This window comes from Dermochelys coriacea, chromosome 20 (assembly GCF_009764565.3).
Source record: "Dermochelys coriacea isolate rDerCor1 chromosome 20, rDerCor1.pri.v4, whole genome shotgun sequence".
In the NCBI taxonomy this organism is placed as follows: domain Eukaryota; kingdom Metazoa; phylum Chordata; order Testudines; family Dermochelyidae; genus Dermochelys; species Dermochelys coriacea.
This window is the reverse complement of record NC_050087.2, coordinates 17,676,052-17,696,794: the sequence shown is the minus strand read 5'-3', so window position 1 is coordinate 17,696,794 and position 20,743 is coordinate 17,676,052. Positions and strand designations below refer to the sequence as shown.

The 20,743-nt window shown below is 47.7% G+C and overlaps 1 protein-coding gene across 17 annotated transcripts in view; it reads left to right on the top strand.

Moving 5' to 3' along the window:
- The window catches only part of DNM2 (dynamin 2), a 65,078-nt gene that overhangs the window by 10,192 nt on the left and 34,143 nt on the right, over window positions 1-20,743 (top strand). For all 17 annotated transcript variants that reach the window (XM_043506340.1, XM_043506338.1, XM_043506339.1 and 14 more), the window contains exons 2-9: window positions 6,501-6,574; window positions 15,172-15,321; window positions 15,561-15,764; window positions 16,466-16,564; window positions 17,132-17,292; window positions 18,061-18,203; window positions 18,927-19,062; window positions 19,910-19,977. In XM_043506340.1, coding sequence (XP_043362275.1) covers window positions 6,501-6,574; window positions 15,172-15,321; window positions 15,561-15,764; window positions 16,466-16,564; window positions 17,132-17,292; window positions 18,061-18,203; window positions 18,927-19,062; window positions 19,910-19,977 — 1,035 coding nt within the window. The remainder of the gene's footprint in view (window positions 1-6,500; window positions 6,575-15,171; window positions 15,322-15,560; window positions 15,765-16,465; window positions 16,565-17,131; window positions 17,293-18,060; window positions 18,204-18,926; window positions 19,063-19,909; window positions 19,978-20,743) is intronic.

Sequence of the window (20,743 nt, the reverse complement as noted above, 5' to 3'; positions counted from 1 at the left end):
GTCTCCAGCAGTGACCATGAGATGGTGGAGTTCAGGATCCTCACAAAAGGAAGAAAGGAGAGTAGCAAAATATGGACCCTGGACTTCAGAAAAGCCGACTTCGACTGCTTTAGGAGTACTCAATGCTTTTTTTTGCCTCTGTCTTCACAGACAAGGTCAGCTCCCATGCTGCTGTCATGGGCAACACAGTATGGGGAGGGAGGTGAACAGCCCTCAGGGGTGAAAGAACAGGTTAAGGACTTTTTAGAAAAGCTGGATATGCACAAGTCCATGGGTCCAGATCTAATGCATCCAAGGGTGCTGAGGGAATTGGCTGATGTGATTGCAGAGCCATTGGCTGCTATCTTTGAAAAGTCTTGGTGATCGGGGGAGGTCCCGGATGATTGGAAAAAGGCAAATATAGTGCCCATATTTAAAAAAGGGAAGAAGGAGAACCCGGGGACGTACAGACTGGTCAGCCTCACCTCAGTCCCTGGAAAAATCAAGGAGCAGGTCCTCAGCGAAACCATTTTGAAGCACTTGGAGAGGAAGGTGATCAGGAACAGTCAGCATGGATTCACCAAGGGTAAGTCATGCCTGACCAATCTGATTGCCTTCTATGATGAGATAACTGGCTCTGTGGATATGGGGAAAGCAGTGGACATGATATATCTTGACTTTAGCAAAGCTTTTGAAATAGTCTCCCACAGTATTCTTGCCAGCAAGTTTAAAAAAAAAAAAAAGTATGGATTGGATGAAAGCTGATTAGATCGTTGGGCTCAATTGGTAGTGATCAACGGCTCGATGTCTAGTTAGCAGCCGGTATCAAGCGGAGTGCCCCAGGGGCAGGTTTTGTTTAATATATTTATTAATGATCTGGATGATGGGATGGATTGCACCCTCAGCAAGTTCGCAGATGACACAAAGCTGGGGGAAGAGGTAGATACGGTAGGGTAGGGTAGGGATAGGGTCCAGAATGACTTAGACAAATTGGAGGATTGGGCCAAAAGAAATCTGATGAGGTTCAGTAAGGACAAGTGCAGAGTCCTGCATTTAGGACAGAAGAATCCCATGTACCACTATAAGCTGGGGATAGACTGGCTAAGCAGCAGTTCTGCAAAAAAGGACCTGGGGATTACAGTAGATGAGAAGCTGGATATGAGTCAGCAGCATGCTCTTAAAAAGAAAAGGAGTACTTGTGGCACCTTAGAGACTAAAATTTATTTGAGCATAAGCTTTCGTGAGCTACAGCTCACTTCATCGGATGCATTTGGTGGAAAATACAGAGGGGAGATTTATATACACACACAGAGAACATGAAACAATGGGTTTATCATACACACTGTAAGGAGAGTGATCACTTAAGATGAGCCATCACCAGCAGTGGGGTGGGGAGGAGGGAGGAAAACCTTTCATGGTGACAAGCAAGGTAGGCTATTTCCAGCAGTTAACAAGAACATCTGAGGAACAGTGGGGTGGGGGGGAGAAATAACATGGGGGAAATAGTTTTACTTTGTGTAATGACTCATCCATTCCCAGTCTCTATTCAAGCCTAAGTTAATTGTATCCAGTTTGCAAATTAATTCCAATTCAGCAGTCTCTCCTTGGAGTCTGTTTTTGAAGCTTTTTTGTTGAAGGATAGCCACCCTCAGGTCTGTAATCGAGTGACCGGAGAGATTGAAGTGTTCTCTAATTGGTTTTTGAATGTTATAATTCTTGATGTCTGATTTGTGTCCATTTATTCTTTTACGTAGAGACTGTCCAGTTTGACCAATGTACATGGCAGAGGGGCATTGCTGGCACATGATGGCATATATCACATTGGTAGATGCGCAGGTGAACGAGTCTCTGATAGTGTGGCTGATGTGATTAGGCCCTATGATGGTGTCCCCTGAATAGATATGTGGACAGAGTTGGCAACGGGCTTTGTTGCAAGGATAGGTTCCTGGGTTAGTGGTTCTGTTGTGTGGTGTGTGGTTGCTGGTGAATATTTGCTTCAGGTTGGGGGGCTGTCTGTAAGCAAGGCCTGGCCTGTCTCCCAAGATCTGTGAGAGTGATGGGTCGTCCTTCAGGATAGGTTGTAGATCCTTGATGATGCGTTGGAGAGGTTTTAGTTGGGGGCTGAAGGTGATGGCTCGTGGCGTTCTGTTATTTTCTTTGTTGGGCCTGTCCTGTAGTAGGTGACTTCTGGGTACTCTTCTGGCTCTGTCAATCTGTTTCTTCACTTCAGCAGGTGGGTATTGTAGTTGTAGGAATGCATGATAGAGATCTTGCAGGTGTTTCTCTATCTGAGGGGTTGGAGCAAATGCGGTTATATCATAGAGCTTGGCTGTAGACAGTGGATCGTGTGGTATGATCTGGATGAAAGCTAGAGGCATGTAGGTAGGAATAGCGGTCAGTAGGTTTCCGATATAGGGTGGTGTTTGTGACCATCGCTTATTAGCACTGTAGTGTCCAGGAAGTGGATCTCTTGTGTGGATTGGTCCAGGCTGAGGTTGATGGTGGGATGGAAATTGTTGAAATCATGGTGGAACTCCTCAAGGGCTTCTTTTCCATGGGTCCAGATGGTGATGTCATAACACGGCCTCTACTCTGAAACCAGCGTGCTCTTGTTGCCAAGAACCTAATGGCATATTGGGCTGCATTAGTAGGACCATTGCCAGCAGATCGAGGGAAGTGCTTATTCCCCTCTATTCAGCACTGGTCAGGCCACATCTGGAGTATTGCGTCCAGTTTTTGGGGTCCCCCCACTACAGAAAGGATGTGGACAAATTGGAGAGAATCCAGTGGAGGGCAACAAAAATGATCAGGGGGCTGGGGCACATGACTTAGGAGGAGAGGCTGGGGGAACTGGGTTTGTTTAGTCTGCAGAAGAGAAGTTTGAGGGGGGATTTGATAGCAGCCTTCTACTACCTGAAGCGGGGTTCCAAAGAGGATGGAGCTAGGCTGTTCTCAGTGGTGGCAGATGATAGAACAAGGAGCAATTGTCTCAAGTTGGTCTAGGTTGGATATTAGGAAAAACTATTTCATGAGGGTGGTGAAGCACTGGAATGTGTTACCTAGGGAGGTGGTGGAACCTCCATCCTTAGAGGTTTTTAAGGCCTGGCTTGACAAAGCCCTGGCTGGGATGATTTAGTTGGTGTTGGCCCTGCTTCGAGCAGGGGGTTGGACTAGGTGACGTGAGGTCTCTTCCAACCCTAATTGTCTGAGTCCTCCCGTAAGATGGGAGTAGATGGGGCTGGAGTAGAAGTTAGTGGCAGGAAACTAGTTGCTGATTTGTGGAGGGGTGTGTGGCTGCTTGGAGTACAGGCCCATGTCGGGAGCCAGAGAACAGTGATCATGTTCCAAATGGCATGCAAGGACTGGTGTGAGACTTCCATATCTTGGGTTATTCTGAGGGTTATGGCTGGAAGGTGGCACTAGAGAAAAGCAAAGCACAAGGGAAAATAAACCAAGGAGAGCAGACCTCCAAGACAGGCTAAACACTTGGTCTTCCTGCTGGTTTCCATCCGCTGCTATTGCAGGAGCGGATGTTATGTCCACAGAATCTGTATTTCCAGTCTCATGGGAAGATGTTTATTCCACATTCTTGGTGCAAAGAGTTCGTTGGACTTGCTCGGACAGCTCGTTTTCTCGGCTCTACCCCAGTTCAGCTACTCTGTGCTTGAGCTGGGTGTAGCACAGCTCTCTCCGTGCAGCGCGCTCTGTGTGGCAAGCTTCAAGACCACAGTTTGCTACCAAGCTGTGAGGCACTGCAGCACAGCCCAGCTGGGCCTGAGCTGGCCCATATTGCCTCCCACAATGGTCAGATTCTGCACAACGCAAGCTTCACGTGTTGGAAGCTAACCTTGCGAATGTGAAGTGGTGTCTCACTGTCATCTTGAGTCTGCAGGCAGCCTGAAACAGATTTGAGCGGAAAACTGTGCCATAGCCTGTTAACCCTGGGCTCCGAGGGCACCCAGTGTAGGGCACCCAGTGTGCCAGGCTTTCCAATTTGCACGTCTAGTATGCAAAATTAACACAACTGTACACAAATTTCACTCGGGTGTAATAGCTAAATAAAGGGCAAAATAGTAGAGATGCCTAGCAGTCTTCTTCACACTGGTGATGTGCTCATCTTACCCCTTATCTGAGAGCGCAAATGGCACAGCTGCAGAGCATCACAGCGATAGTGGAAGCTATAGGAGTAGGAAGGCCAAAAACTTCCCACTGCAGGGGGATTTGGAGAAGTCCAGATGACTCTGTCTGGTTGAAACAAATGGGAAAGCTCTCAGTGCAGTCTTTCCTAGGGAGTGTTTCCCTCTCCCATTTCAAAGCAAGTGAAGCCATGAATGCTAGACAAAAGAACTGCTCAGAAAATCTGCATTACGTGCCCCTCACTCCTGCCTAGCAGCTCTTTCTAACTCTTGTTTTCAGTGCTGTTGTAGAGAAGAGCTGTAGCCATTCAGTCTTCAGTAATTGTCTCTAACAAAACAGCATGCCAGGGATGTGGAGGAGCATGATTTCCAGGCAGAAGAGTCCAACATGTAGGCCTCTCACAATGGCTCAGTACACTTGAGTTTCTCCCCAATAGAAAGGGGTGGGGGTGACTCGCTCCAAGACTTCTGTCTGTGTCCAAGGAGCGTTGCCAGTTCTTTGTCTTCTTCTGCAGTTGATCAGAAATCCAGCCCTTCTGGGAAATGACTCGAAACACTTATGCCTGGGTGGCTTCCAAGAATAAAAAGAAAATGACTGAGCGTCTTTCCCCATTAAACTGTCTGTTTTTGAGCTCGCCATGATGAACGCACACTTTTTAACAACCCTGCGATCTCTGATCATTATTGAAATATTGAGGACTGGAAAACCAGACCCTTCTGCTGTGAACCTTGATATCAGCCGCTTACAAGCTGTAAGGCAAAGGAGAACCTGAAGACATGGGGGCTGTCCCTCCCTCTGTTTCACAGTGTGTGCTTCTTGTCTCTCCAGATACTAGAGCAGGGATCGGCAACCTATGGCACGTGAGCTGATGGTTAATGGCATGCTGCTGCCTGCCGGGTCCCAGCCACCGGCCCCACTCAGCCTGCTGCTGAACCCAGGCCGGGACCCTGGCAGGCAGCAGCGTGCCATTAAAAATCCAGCCCGCTCTTCTCCGCGCCCTGCCTCCCCCTCCCCCTACAGCCTGAAGAAGCTTGGTCCTGCTGGCTGTTCCCCTTACCCCACCATGCTGGGTTCCTGCCCCTCCTCCTCTCCCTCCCTGCCACCAATCAGCTGATGGACCTTGTGAGAGATGGGGAGAAGCAGAGCTCAGCGCTCGCTGGGGAAGGGGTGGAATAAGGCTATATCCCCTCCAGCCCCCTGCTGTGAGCCCCTCAGGGCAGGGGGCTGGGAGCACCCCCATGACCCCAGCCCACACCTTCTGCTCTGATCCCTGCACCCCTCCCCATGACCCCAGCCCTTACTCCAGCCCCCCACACCTCTTGCCCTGACTCTTGCAACCCCCCCACATTCCCACCTGCACCCCTTGCACCAAATGGGAGCTGCCCAGATGAGCACTCCACTCCCAAACCTCCTGCCCCAACCCTGAGCCCCCCTCCCTCATTCTAGCTCCTGGCCAGACACTACATCCCAACTCCCAGCCCTGTGCTCGGTGCACTCCCACCCTCAGCTCAGTGCAGAGAGAGGAAGAGAATGGGCTAGAACCAAGGAGAAGGACAAGGCTGCCGGCCCCTTGCCAGCCAGGGTACTGGCCGCAGGCCCCGCTCAGCCTGCTGCCGGCCTAGGTGAACGGAACCCCAGGCTGGCAGCGGGCTGAGCGGGCCAGCAGCGTAAGATCAGCATTTTAATTTAATTTTAAATAAAGCTTCTTAAACATTTTGAAAACCTTGTTTACTTTACATACGACAATAGTTTAGTTATATAATATATAGACTTATAGAGAGAGACCTTCTAAAAAATGTTAAAATGTATTCCTGGCATGCAAAACCTTAAATTAAAGTGAATGAATGAAGACTCTGCACACCACTTCTGAAAGGTTGCCGACCCCTGTACCATAGCATGATGTGCATTTAAATACAGCTCCTTCTATCTACACCAGCTCTGCTGTAGCATAAAAGTTGCAGCATCCTCCCCCTCCAGAGGCCTCAGGAGAAGTTGTATCCTGGTAGTCAGGAGAATGAGAAACTCATTCCTGTAATGAGGGTCCAGCCTCTTTCCTGTTTTCCTCTCTCAGAACTGTAACCATGAGAGACTAAAGTTAAAAACTGAATGGAAGGATGGTCTTGTGGCTGGGGCGCTGGGTTCTGCCACAGATCCCCAGTGTCTGTCTTCTGTTGTACCTCAATTTCCTAATCGCCTCCATTTTACAGATCAGTCATTTGCATGCTCACCCGGGCCCGGAGCATGTACGAGGTTTATCGCAATGGAGTCTCTAGGTGTTACCATTATACAAATAATAAGGTGCTAGTATGCTACTGCTCACTGTAGTATCTGAATGCCTTATTTGTTTAGCCTTGTGAGTAACTCCATCTCTTATTTCCTTACAGAGACTTTCTTCCCCGTGGGTCTGGAATCGTCACCCGACGTCCTCTTATTCTTCAGCTAATCTTCTCAAAAACAGGTACAGTGCAGGGCAGAACAGCTTGTTGCTCCATAAATCAAAAAAACAGCTGTTTCCTTATGGATATGGGTTTGGGGATGTTTGAAGTTTGCTTTTCCATTTGGGTAACAAGTCTAGTACCCTTGGCAAATGCTTCTTTCAATATTCACAGCAGATCAGAGAAAGTGCAAATCTGTGTGAACGTCTGTCTGTGTTTGAAACCCTTGTAGTCTTGCCACTTAAGTTTATGCCTATGTAGGGAACAGCTCTGGCTTTCTTAAGGCTTGTGGGACAAGATTTTTTTTTTTTAAACTGCTGGGACGAAAACGTGCACTCAGGAGACGAAAGCTGCCTTGTAAGTGGCAAATGAACTAGGAGGCTTGTCTTGTGTAATTTGGCATTAGTACTGTCATTTCAGCATGCTGCTGATCAAGAACGTTTACCACAGGCATAGATCACGGGTGGAAACTCTATGGCAAATAACTTCTGCATTATTCTGTCAGTTTACACTGCAAGTTAAGCAGTATCGCTTAGTCCATATGCACTTATTCTGATTTGTTTTAAACAAATCCAGTCCTTCACAAACACAAGACTCTGGCCTCTTATAGTGCGGTAGGTTGTCATAATGGTCTCTTCTAGCCTAAAAATCTCAGAAATACGTAATGTCTGAAAACCAGCTGTAGCCCTAAAGGTTTTGAGAACTTCTGGTCTGGGCAGGGGTCCTAGCACTGACCACGTCCCAGGCATTAACATTACCAGAAAGTTTCCTTTTCCTTGTTTTCATTTTCCTCTCTGTCCCTGGCCTCAGTCCCTCCTGGGTCATGCAGCAGTCACTGATATTCGTGCCGCTATTCTTCAGAGCAGAGAGAGTTGAGCAAATTGATCTTTTTCCATGTAAAAGACCAAATGGAGCTGTCAGACTGAGCTCCCTGCTGATACTGTGACGTGGTCAGTTAAAACAAAAAGAAAAGGAGTACCGGTGGCACCTTAGAGACTAACATACCGAAAGGACTGAAGGTAAAAAATCCATTACAATCTACATACCACACAGACTATGCTGACAGCTTGTGCCACACATTCTCTATTTGTTAGTCTCTAAGGTGCCACCGGTACTCCTTTTCTTTTTGCGAATACAGACTAACACGGCTGCTACTCTGAAACCAGTTAAAACAAAGCCATTCCTATTCTCCCAGTGATAAGGTCAGGGAGTTGCTGCTTTACTAGAGTTGCACTTTAGAGGGGGTTTAATTTACTCCACCAGATTGTGATGGCAGTGCTTTTTTTAAAACAAACAAACAAAAAAACCTGAGGCACTGGGACACTTCATAGCTTTTCTTACATGATCCTGAGCATTTAGTGATCCCAAAGCTCAGGGACAACCCCATTCTCCTGGTGTGAGAGGATGTGATTTTTTGCATAACTTTAACTCTTCACGAAACAAACTTGCTTATAAAACTGGCCTATGTTTTTTCTCCTGCCACTCTAACAGTTACTTGTTACTGTGCGAGTGACGGAAGCAGTAGAAACAGATCTTGGTATTGGATCATGGCTCTCTGCCCCAGATACTGATCATGATAAATGTGAAAAGGCTAAAAACAAGCCCCAACTCTAACCTGAGCACATGCTTAAAATGCCAGCGAATCTGATCTCAGGGAAGATTTCTCTTGTTACGGTTACTTTGAATGAAATATGCATGATGATTCGCTTTGTCCTTTTTCCAGGAGGGGTGGGTGGGCCTCTTTACCTCTTGGGTTTGGAGAAGTGCAGTTACAACAGTCTACAGCCATGCATGATAGTGGATGGCAAAGGACCATGGGGCAGTGTTGTCAGGTTGGAATTCTGTATTGAATACAAGATGGGCTAATTCTTTTGGAGAGAGTATTTTCCTTCAGATCTCAGAGGGAAGTGGTGGAATAGACCACCAGCAGTTAACTCTTGCATTGCCACCCCTGACAACAGGTAGGGAGCAGTAGCTACTAAGGGTCTATTTGTATTGATCTGCAGATGATGTGGTTATCGCCAGCCCAGTAAGCAAGCACGTTGTTAAATGTTATGGAAAGCTACTGCAGCTTGGCAGACTTCTCTCTTTGGAGCATTGACTGAAACCAATGCCCCAAATGTGACTGCATCTTCATGGGATTCATAGAGCAACAATCCTAATATCTGGTGTCCAAAATACATGAAGAGTTAGCAAAATTTCATTCAAACTGTGCTCATTGGTATGTGTGAAGAAGTGGGGATTTTCCCTTGTTGTATGTGAGTCTTATTGTTTTCAATTAATGCTGTGTGTGCCTCAGGTTTCAGAGTGGTAGTTGTGTTAGTAGTCTGTATTAGCAAAAACAACAGTCCACAGCCATGGATGGAGTGGATGCATCTGATGAAGTGGGTTTTAGCCCACGAAAGCTTATGCCCAGATAAATTTGTTAGTCTCTAAGGTGCCACAAGGACTCCTCATTGTGTGTGCCTCAGTTTCTCTGTGTATTGCACCAATGTCTAGGTGGTGGGAATAAGCATGTGTGACTTTTGCGGGGGCTGTTCCAGCTGCCTGCATGAATGCTATGGCTGCCCCTCTTAACCTGAGACCCAGGAGGGGGATGCGACCAGGTGTCTCTTGGCCTGGGAAGCGAAACAAAGGCCGGAGGAGGAGCAAGAGCAACGGGAAGGGTAGGGCAGGGGCCAGGCAGCAAGTGAGTCAGTCTCAGCTGGCTTGGGGAGGAATCTGTTGCACAGGACCAACTTCAGGGACCTCTGGAGTGTGGAGGATTTGTTTCCAGCCGAGTCTTGGCCTTGTTTCCAGAGGAGTGTAGGCAAGTAGGAGTAGTTGGTGTTGCTATGATGCATGGCTTTTTGTGCTACCAATGGAGCAACTGTGCTGTCGGGCTGAATGCCCATTAAAATCAATGGAAGACTCTCTCTTTCCATTGACATCAGTGAGCTTTGGATTGGGGCCCTAAACTCTCATCTAGGGCAGGGGTTCTCAACCGTTTTCTTTCTGAGGCCCTCCCCACCATGCTATTAAAAACTCCACAGCCCAGCTGTTTTTCTGCACACAAAAGCCAGGACCAGCATTGTGGGGTAGCAAGCAGGACAGTTGCCTGGGCCCCCACAAAGCTATGTTGCTCAGGCTTTGGCTTCAGCCCCACGTGGCAGGGCTCGGGGCCCTGGGCTGCAGTCTTGGGTGGCGGGGCTTTGGATTTCTGCCCTGGGCCCTAGTGAGTCGAACACCAGTCATGCTTGAAGGACCCCCCAAAACCTGCTTGTGGCCCCTGTGGGCTCCGGATCTCTGGTTGAGAACCAATGATCTAGAACTTAGCACAGGCACCGTTGCTAGCACTGAGAAAACTTGCACAGGTGTTTTAAATAAGGCCAGGGTTCTCTGGTTGATTTGCTCACTGCCTTGCATGCATATAGGCAGCAGCTGCTTTTGGTGCAGCCGGCATAGTTCAGTTCAGCTATTTCAAGCCAACCACTGGTTCGAAGGCATCCCCAAGGTTGGAGGAATGTGGCTGGGTTAATACTTCAATGCTGTCTCCGCAATAAAATTGCTCACTGGTGAAGGTGAGCCTCCAAGCTCTTCATCTCCCAAGACCCAAGTCCAGGCTTCTTTTTCTAACACGGGTCAGCAACCTTTCAGAAAGTGGTGTGCCAAGTCTTCGTTTATTCACTCTAATTTAAGGTTTTGCGTGCCAGTAATACATTTTATCATTTTTAGAAAGTCTTTCTATAAGTCTAGAATATATAACTAAACTATTGTTGTATGTAAATTAAATAAGGTTTTTAAAATGTTTAAGAAGCTTCATTTAAAATTTAAATTAAAATGCAGAGCCTCCTGGACCGGTGGCCAGACCTGGGCTGTGTGAGTGCCACTGAAAATCAGGTTTCAGAGTTGCAGCCGTGTTAGTCTGCATTCGCAAAAAGAAAAGAGTACTTGTGGCACCTTAGACTAAAATTTATTTGAGCATAAGCTTTCGTGAGCTTCAGCTCACTTCATTGGATGCGTTCAATCCACTGAACGCATCCGATGAACTGAGCTGTAGCTCACGAAAGCTTATGCTCAAATAAATTTTAGTCTCTAAGGTGCCACTGAAAATCAGCTCACAGGCTGCCTTTGGCACGCATGCCATAGGTTGCCTACCCCTGGTCTAACAGTTTGGCGGTTGGCTGCAGGAGAAAGTGAAACCTGAGTAGCAGGTCTTGGCTGATAGATAAAGGAGGGGAAGTGATTTTCAGCTGCAGTCAAATCTTGCTGCGTTTTCTGCTAGATTGCAATGTAATGCTCCGTGCAAGTGATAACTAGAGAGTTCTGCTTGAAGTGCAGCACTTGCTGAGTGTGGAGGCATTTGCACTTTCCAGGAGTCATGCTGCTCTTGTCAATACTTACAGGCTATTAAATTCCAAATCAACAACTCTGTTGTTCCCTCTTGTTTTCCTCTGACTGGATGAAGACTGCTCTGGGACTGGATGGGTGCAAGCCACGGAGCAAATTAAGATTAGACAAGGAGTTCCTGAGGACTCAGTACTTCACGTGGGCTTTGAAATGTGCCTCACAACCAGCCAGCTATTTTGGGGGGCCAGAGCCTGCCTGCCTGCTCTCATGGCCCTGAAGGCAGGTGACAAGGGCTAGTGATAAACCCTTTTCCTAACTTTATTGCCCTCATGTAAAAAACAACCTGTTTCTGGGAAATGCCAGTGAGGTCAGAGCTGCTTTCAAACTTTCTACCAGCTCGATTCCTGCTTCTCTGTCACCGAGGGTAGCAATGCAGGCAAAGAGTCACATGAGCTTGCATTTGATAGAACCTCCACTCCTTTGTGGCATGGCCTGTATTTGTGCAGTTGCCTAGCCCAGTGGGATCCTGGGCCATGAGGAGGGCTCCCAGGTAATGCCATAATACTATTACCAAATATGCCAGTTAGGGGCATCAGTATCATGAGAGAGCCCCTGACATCAGGCCTTCCAGATAGCATGACTGCTCTCCCAGAGGTTCCAGCCTGCAAATCCCTTGGCCTCATTCGCTGAATAGGCTCTTCACAGCAGTGATGGGAAGCTGCCTCAGCGCGACCCACGGGATCGCAGGCGAGGCTCAGTCTGTCTGACTTTGTTTTCCTTGGTCCAACTATTGAAATTCATTAGTGCCTAGGGGGAGGGGAGAACAGAGCCCCTCCTTCCTTGCACTGCTAACCTAGATTGTGCCACGGGGAGGGGGCCACAGAGCGGGATGGTCTTGTCTCGATGCTGTGTATTTCGTCTCAGTGGCACTCGAAGTGTGAGTCGGGGGAGTCTAAACGTTTATCTTACAAGTTCTCTGGCCCGTGTTAGACGGGAGGTCAGACTAGATCACAATGGTCCCTACGACCCTATACTTGGATTGTAAGAAAATCTGAGTCAGTGTCTGTTTTCCCCCCATCCTACCTCCCAACCATACACACACCCACACACCAGAGGCAGAGCTGCTGGGGTGTGTGTGTGTGTGAGAGAGAGACAGACACACACACTTCTGTGCCTCAGTTTCCCCTCTGGGAGGACACCCACCTCCCTCCCAGCGATGTCTAGGATTAGTGTTTAAAGAATGGACAGCACTAACCTGCTGCTCCTCACTGGAAGTGAAATTAATGTAGAACTTTTGTCAGCACAGATCCAAACAGGGCTGATGGGCAGTGACACCTGCAATACTGATAGATCCCTGAATGGGAGCAAGTCATGTGGGCTAAACATGCCGCTGTCTCTGCTCCTTCATGGCTTGGTGGCCCTAAGGGCTCTCTCGTGGTCATGCTGTGACTCTCACCTGGCATTCACAACACCTCAGCGACAAGCTGATAAGAACCTGTGCCTAGAATGTTGCAATTTGTTTCCTCCCAGTCCACAGGAGCCATTTAGATGCAGCCAGTGAGTGTCTTGGCAGGTTAGATTTGGACCTTTCTTCAGGGCTCGAAAACCCAGCAATAAAGTGTTTAAAATGATGGGCAGAGAATGAAAGGCAAACAGTCTTTCTGCAAACAAACACGGGCATTGATGCCTAGGTTCACCAGCTAGCACTAGTGCCGGAACCAATGTCAAGTTTGTGCCAGCATCTCACCTATGGGCTGTTTCCCCTCCGGAAAGGAAAGCGTCACTTCATGTCCACATCAGAGCCGCTGCTAATAGCACAGAGGCTGCAAGAAAAATCTTGGCTGGTGGAACCTTAACCTGTAGAGCCTGCTGCCTTCCATTGTCTCACTCCTTCCGCCCTAGCCAGAGGAGACTGCTAGACTGGTTTAATCCTGGATTAACAGCACCCACACAACTGGGTGACCTCTGGGGAAGGGAGGGCCTCACCTTGGGTTGCTTGCTGGCTTTCACAGCGTGACTATTTGGCCAGCTTGAAGCTCTGGCTCTGCTCCACTTGCCACAGAATAGGCCTTCCTTGTTCTACCCCTTTAGTGGGCTAGAGAGGGCCACCTACAAAGCACGGTGGGCGTGTCTACACATGGAGCTATCCAGGAACAGCTCTTGCACTTCACATTCACACCACTTACCTTTAATCCAAATTAATTGGCAAGCGTAGACAAGCTTTGGGTACTCTGATGTGAAGGGCACAAGAGCAACGTAGCTTATGGACACTAGGGATCATCTCAGTTCAAGGGTGGCTTTGTTTCTATAACGGCCTTGACTAGAGCTGTGCAACTCTAATGTACAGCAGAACGGAGTCTGTGGAGGGCTAGCAGGAGTTTGCATGGCTAATGCGGTCTCCACTGTAAGAGGTGTTGTGTTAATATAATGAAAGAAATCTGTATTGTCCTTCAGTTACCATGGTTTATGGCCAGCAGCAACATAGCTTCTTAATGAGCTAAAAGGGTAAGCAGGTCCTGAGCTGTACCTGTAATCTTAAAGGCAGGTGGACTCTCAGCCTTGGTTTGGGAAGAGAGGTTTATTATTGGTGTTTAAGCTCTGCAGGGGAACAGTCTGAGAGTTCCCTTTGAAAGCGAAATGGTAGTTCACCCCCTCTTCAAGTGTACTCTGTGCGCAGCACTAGGACACCTGGGTTCTATTCCTGGCTCTGCCACTGACATGCTGGGTGACCTTGAGAAAATTGCTTCCCTTCTCTGTGCCTGAGTTTCTCCTCCTACCCCTCATCAATTTAGATTGTCAGCTCTTTGGGGCAAGGACTGTTTCACTCTGTGCAGCACAAAAGGGCCTCGATCTAAGACCTGGCTGGCTGGCTGGAGGAACAAAACAACTCAGGCCCATGTCCTCCTTGGAAAGCTACTTCTCTGTGCCCTAACCTCTGCTGTGTGGGCTCCTGGACCTCTAAAAGGAGAAACAGCTCAACCTCCATTTCTTCTTCCCCAAGGCAACCTGTTGTGGAAGCACCCAGAGATCCTAATCAGGAACAAGCATTTCAGTTGTGCTCTGTGCTGCATAAACCTACAGGGTCCTTACACCAAAGGCTTAGCTGAATTTGAAGGCAAGGTGCTTGTAGCAAATAGGAAGGCAGATGCAGGTTGGCTGTAGCAGTGAGCTAAGGTCTAGGAGGATGTGCTCCCCCCTCTGTTAGCCGTTGGAAGAGCACTGGAAATGATGTGCTAGAGAGAGAACTCTGTCACTTCCTGGTGTTACGAAAAACCTCTGTAAAATCACGACTGGTGTGGAGAAAGTAAATAAGGAAGTGTTATGAGGAGGAGTAAATAACATAAATAACGTAGGAACTAGGGGTCACCAAATGAAATTAATAGGCAGCAGGTTTAAAACAAACAAAAGGAAGTATTTCTTCAGGGATGGTGGCCCTAGCTTCTACTTACCAGAAGCTGGGAATGAGCGACGGGATGGATCACTTGATGATTCCCTGTTCTGTTCATTCCCTCTGGGGCACCTGGCTACTGTCAGAAGACAGGACACTGGGCTGGATGGACCTTTGGTCTGACCCAGTATGGCCATTGTTCTGTTCCACAGTACCGAGAGAGGCAACTCTCATCACTTTTGTACACTCGCAAGTGTGGTGCTTCTAAGAGGAAGTGTCACGTCTGGGGGTGGGTGGATGTGGTGGGGCTTTGAATCAGTCTTTAGTGAACATTGATGCCTTCTCCTGATTGGCCCGACTCCTGCATTAGACTGTCCTGTCTTCCTACTCCCAGCTCTGAATCCCCATAATGCTCACAAAGTGTAGTATGACTTCATGCCTGCTTTCTGCACCAGCATCTCTTCTCTGGCGCGTAGCTCAGGGGGCTCCCATAGAGCTGATGCTGCATTGCTGAGTTTCAAAGAGCAAGGGCCACATTCAGGCTTGGTGTAAGCAGCAATTCTGCTGGGGCCTGGGTCTGTTTACACTGAACTGAACTCAGCCCTCTTGCTGGTAAAAAAGAAAAGGAGTACTTGTGGCACCTTAGAGACTAACACATTTATTAGAGCATAAGCTTTCGTGAGCTACAGCTCACTTCATCGGATGCATCTGATGAAGTGAGCTGTAGCTCACGAAAGCTTATGCTCGGATAAATGTGTTAGTCTCTAAGGTGCCACAAGTACTCCTTTTCTTTTTGCGAATACAGACTAACACGGCTGCTACTCTGAAACTTGCTGGTAAAGGAAGGCTAGTTGCAAACCAGTGTGTTTCGTTACAAACCTTGGGGGGTTATCTCTCTTCCAGAATATGCTGAGTTTTTGCACTGCAAATCCAAAAAGTTCACAGATTTTGATGAGGTTCGGCAGGAGATCGAAGCAGAGACAGACCGGGTCACAGGAACCAATAAAGGAATCTCTCCTGTTCCCATCAACCTGAGGGTATATTCACCACATGGTGAGTGAGACTTCCATTCTTCCGATCAGAAAAGAAACGGCATCGCAGAGGCAGGTTTGAAGGTCCCCAAAGATCAGGATCTGTTTCTGCGCCGCAAGCTTTGCAATGACCTGTGGAGGACAAACAGAATATCCTAGCTGGTCCTCTGTGCACGCCACTTCCTTACCCATACACTACAGGGATAAAATGTTCTGCTTCCCTTCACACAGCATGAGCTCTCTGCTTTCCTCTCTCCTCAGTACTGAATCTGACGTTGATCGACCTACCGGGTATCACCAAGGTGCCGGTGGGAGACCAGCCCCAAGATATCGAGTACCAGATCAAGGAAATGATCTTGCAGTTTATCAGCCGAGAAAGCAGTCTGATTCTTGCAGTGACTCCAGCCAACATGGATCTGGCAAACTCGGATGCTCTTAAAATGGCTAAAGAAGTAGATCCTCAAGGTAAAACAAACGCACCCACCTGCTGCAGAATCCTTTAACAAAGAGAGGGAAATATCGGGATTCCTATGTGTTCTGTTGAGCAGCTTTCGCTACTGTGAGGAATCCCGGCTGGCTCTGCCAAGTGGAATGTGCTATTAGAACAGGGTATCTTGATGTCCTCTAATCTTTGGAAGGAAATCCTGGCTCTCTTCTCCTGTCCCCATCAAGGGCAGTGGTTGCTGGGCCAGCTGGGTCTCTTGCTAACAAATTCCCCACTTGTGACACTCTTCCTACCACCCTCCTGTCCTCTGACTTCCACTAGGTGTGTTCTTTATCTCCCATATTCCTCCAGGCAGACTCACAAGGTGACCTGTTAGCTTGCTTGGCTGACAGATTTCACTGAAGGGTGTGACTTGACACGCTGAGGTCTTGCCTAATGAGTTATGTGACTCTTGTCACTCAGGCTGATGCACTAATCTGTCCAGTCATGGAGTTAATAACTAGCTCATCTCGCCACACAAGCCAGCTGTGAACATTGAAACTGCAACTTAAGTGCTGCAGGCTGATTTGAGGGTTATGACTCCTGCTTACCGAAAGTGAGAACTGCTGTCTCTGCTTGTCTAACTACAGATGTAGTCAGCTGCTCTCAATGTATCTGGCAAGGTGGGGGATGTGATGTTGATTAGCTGCTTCTCCAATGATCTTTCTACTTTCTCTCTCAGGCCTACGGACAATTGGTGTGATCACCAAACTAGACCTGATGGATGAGGGCACCGATGCCAGAGACATCCTGGAGAATAAACTGCTTCCTTTAAGAAGAGGTAGAATGCCACCATCCTTATGCAATTAGCATTCTGCTGAGATCATCACACCTTCCTCTCTCCCACTATTTATAAAAAGAAAAAGGAGTACTTGTGGCACCTTAGAGACTAACAAATTTATTAGAGCATAAGCTTTCGTGAGCTACGGCTCACTTCATCGGATGCACCAAATGCATCCGATGAAGTGAGCTGTAGCTCACGAAAGCTTATGCTCTAATAAATTTGTTAGTCTCTAAGGTGCCACAAGTACTCCTTTTTCTTTTTGCGAATACAGACTAACACGGCTGCTACTCTGAAACCTGTCACTATTTATAGAAGACAGAAGTCCCAGAGCTCTTCTGCTTTGCAGCAGCTGTGCATGGTATCTGCCAACAGGCGGTGTGCTCTGCAGAAGACCCTAGTTACCTTCTTGGAGATATTCTCCTTTGTGCAAGCAGTATAAAGTTCATCTTTGTAACTGTATCAATAATCTCGGGGTCCCTTGCAGGGAGCACAGGAGTTCAAGGCTGGTACGCAAGCCGTGTCATGCTCTAGAAAGAGCTAGCATGTGGAATTGTCCCGTTACAGGCTACATTGGCGTTGTTAACCGGAGCCAGAAGGATATAGAAGGCAAGAAGGACATCAGAGCAGCGCTGGCCGCAGAGCGGAAGTTCTTCCTTTCTCACCCAGCCTACAGGCACATGGCAGATCGAATGGGCACACCTCACTTACAGAAAGTCCTGAACCAGGTAGGCCAGCCTGAGGTTAATGTCAGTGCGTCGGCCCTACTTAGTTGCTTAGGTGGAGGGTCAGTTAACTAACAGCTCTGAGTTGAAGTGGGAAGTTCATTGTCAAGTGATTAGAACAGGGGATGGGAAGTTAGATTGGATCAGTACCCAACCCACTTAAAACATCATGTGTGATCTTGGGCCAGCCTGGGTTCCCCATCTGCAGAATGACTAATGAAAATCACACTTGTCTGAACACCTGTGCGCTACTAGTGTAAATTCTAAGCAATGCTAAAGATGTTTGTAGCCAAGTGAATGGAGGAAAAATCTCTCTTCTACTTGGCTTAAGTGGCGCAGTTGGCCACCAGTGTGCGGTCAGTTTCGTTATTTTCCCCATATAGTCGGCTCTCCTTGTTCATGTGGGTCTTTTTCACAAAGCAAGAGAAGGCAAAATGCATTACAACTGAAAAATCTGACTGGTAAAGCTGCAGAATGGGGCTGGTTCAAGGCCTGAGACTCTCCTAAAGTCTTTGAAACTGATTAGTGTCTCTTTAAATGAACAGAAGCAGACCTGGACTATAACTTATTTCTGATCTTAATAGAGTGGCCCATTCAGTGAAAGCATTCAAACCTGATCCATAGACAAGCATTTCCTCAAGTCTCCTGTTGTGCAGTGTTGGCTCTGGCCTCTGGCTTGCCTGTCCATTCTCAAACATCACTTGTAGTGATGGGCAGTTCGCGCAGGTAGGGGGACCAGCGGCACTGACCACTTCTCCAATCCTCTTGTAGCAACTGACCAACCACATCCGTGAGACCCTGCCCTCACTGCGTAGCAAGCTGCAGAGTCAGCTGCTCTCCCTGGAGAAGGAAGTGGAGGAATACAAGAACTTCCGTCCTGATGACCCCACACGGAAAACCAAAGCCTTGCTACAGTATGTTGTTCCAACCCCTTTTCGACATGACAGGCGCTGGATTTCGGCCAACCTCACTAATGAGTGCGGGAGAGAGTCTAGCCTGAAATTGACACTTCCTGATTTTAACATGGGTCCATATTTAACTTGCTCTTTGCTTGAAGCGCATGAATCCCAGCTGGTTGCTGATCCCAAGGAAATACACAATGCCCAGCACTGGCATTAGAAATTGGCACTGTGGGGGCAGGACATGCCAACTTTAAAGGGTAGTGCCATTCAGAGTTGGCATGGACACGAGACTAAATACCCTGCAATGCTAGGCTGATGGGAACATTGGGAAGATTCATTAAATCTGTAGCTATGATGCCTGGCAGACGAGCTCTGCCGGCAAATAACTGGCATTGTCTTGGTTTAGTTGTGCCTACAACAATGATCCCCTGTATAATCCACTTGGTCAAAAGCCTTATATAAAAGCAGAGAACAAGCATGTACGTTCTTAGGACCTAAAAGAAGGTGAATGACCATTGGTTTTGTTTTCCCCAATTGTAGCAAAAGGGAGATGAAATCCTCTCACTGTAGGATTCATGGAAGTAGAAGAGAATTCTCAAATGGCCCTGCCCAGATGAAATAGAGATTATGGCTAGCATGGTGCTGACTATAGTGTGGCCGTAACCTGAATGGCTGGTCCGTTACAGCCTTTGCCGTATTTGACTAATGCCTGTTACTCCTGCTGGTTCTTTGCAGGATGGTCCAGCAGTTTGGAGTGGACTTTGAGAAGCGGATTGAAGGCTCAGGAGATCAAGTGGACACACTAGAACTCTCTGGTGGTGCCAGAATTAATCGCATCTTCCACGAGAGATTCCCCTTCGAGCTGGTGAAGGTGAAGCTAACCCTGGTTTTAATACTTCTGTCCAGTGGTGTTGATTTCTCTCTCCACACAAAGCAGAATGTTGCTGGTTGCCAGCCATATGGCTGTGGGGAGTGTCTCCAATGTCTATGCCAGTCTTCAGGCTTCCTGCTTGTTTAGCAGCCAGCAGAAGTGTCTGTTAACCATCCTTCCCTGGTGTTGGGTTGATCTACTGCTCAGCTAAACCACTGAGCTGGTTAGGAACCTCCCTCTACTCCCACTTATCCATTGCTGCATGGCATAAGAATTTTTGCCAGAGCAGAGCTGTGAGATGCCCACAGACTAGCTTGTCTCCTCATCTTGAGAAGACTGAGGGACGGGATGTTGTCGTTGGGATCAACTGTCCTGGGGTGTGGCAGAGCAGCAGTTGGTGCTGATGCTTCTAGGTAAGCAAAACCTCCTCTCTGACATATAAAGTAGGGCAGCCGAAAGGTGTTCTACCTACCTACTCCAGACACCCCATAATAAAGCAGAAACACATCAGGTCTTACGGGGGGGCAGTCTGTTGTACCCCCACCTCTGTCACACACAGGATGATAACAAGATGTGCTGTAATTCACTGCTCATTCACACAGCCTTTCTACTGCTTACCTACATGGCAAGCTCCTTGGGGGAGGGGGCAGTGTCTCTTTACAGGTCTGAAGTACTTAGTGCCAATGGCATGCTATCTCCATCTACAAACAGGTAAGTGTATGTTTGCCTCTTGAGGCTGTACGAGAAAGCAGTTTAAAAATGAACCACCTTCAGTTTGAAGCCTGAGCTGTGATTGTGCTTCACCCCAGAAGGGCCTTGCTGTATAATATAACTGTTTCTTTTTTAGATGGAATTTGATGAAAAGGACTTGAGGCGAGAAATTAGCTATGCAATTAAAAACATCCACGGCATAAGGCAAGTATCAGAGCAGGAGATCTTTAGCGCCAATAACGCATCTTGTTTTCCTATGAGCAGTTCAGTCATGTTTGTGCCATTATTCTGTGGTAAACACTTGTACCATGAACTCTATGTAGCTGTCAGTTCTGAACAGCTGCAGCCAGCTTGTGTGCCATGTGGAAGCAAAAGGTGTTTAGAACCAAAATTAGTTATTGGAAATGGGTAGAAAGAATTAGAGGGTTAACAGTTACATTGCCAATGTGGTTTTCTTCCATGTGTCTGGACAGTGTAGTATTTGATCTAATGCTCTGATTCTGGAGTAGGGTTGTGCTGGCTCCACTAACGGAGAAGGCTCTTCTTGAGAACCAAGAGCAAACTCTAAATGTTATCCCTGTTAGTCTTGCTGGCAGAGTTTAGTAAAGGAGAGAGATCTGTTTCCTATTGTCCCTTGAAATCAGAGGATAAAAGAATTCCTCCATTGCCTTGTGCATCTTCCCAGATGGGCAGAAGATAGTGTGTGGGGAGTGTGTATTTTGAGATCTAAACTTCCAGCTAAAGGAAAAGGGATCCAGGTTATTGCTGTACCGTTGTGCTTGGGAACGTCTGGCTCAGGGATGCTGTCAAAGAAGATGCATTCCGCATGGACAGAGCTCAGTGATGGAGCTGCACTTGGATGAATCCAGACACTCAGCCCGTACTGTCCCGTGCTGCACTGAGGATGTAGCTCTGAGCACTAGGGAACCCTAGGGCTGACAGGGCTGAGTGTATCGTCCCAAAGAGGCCT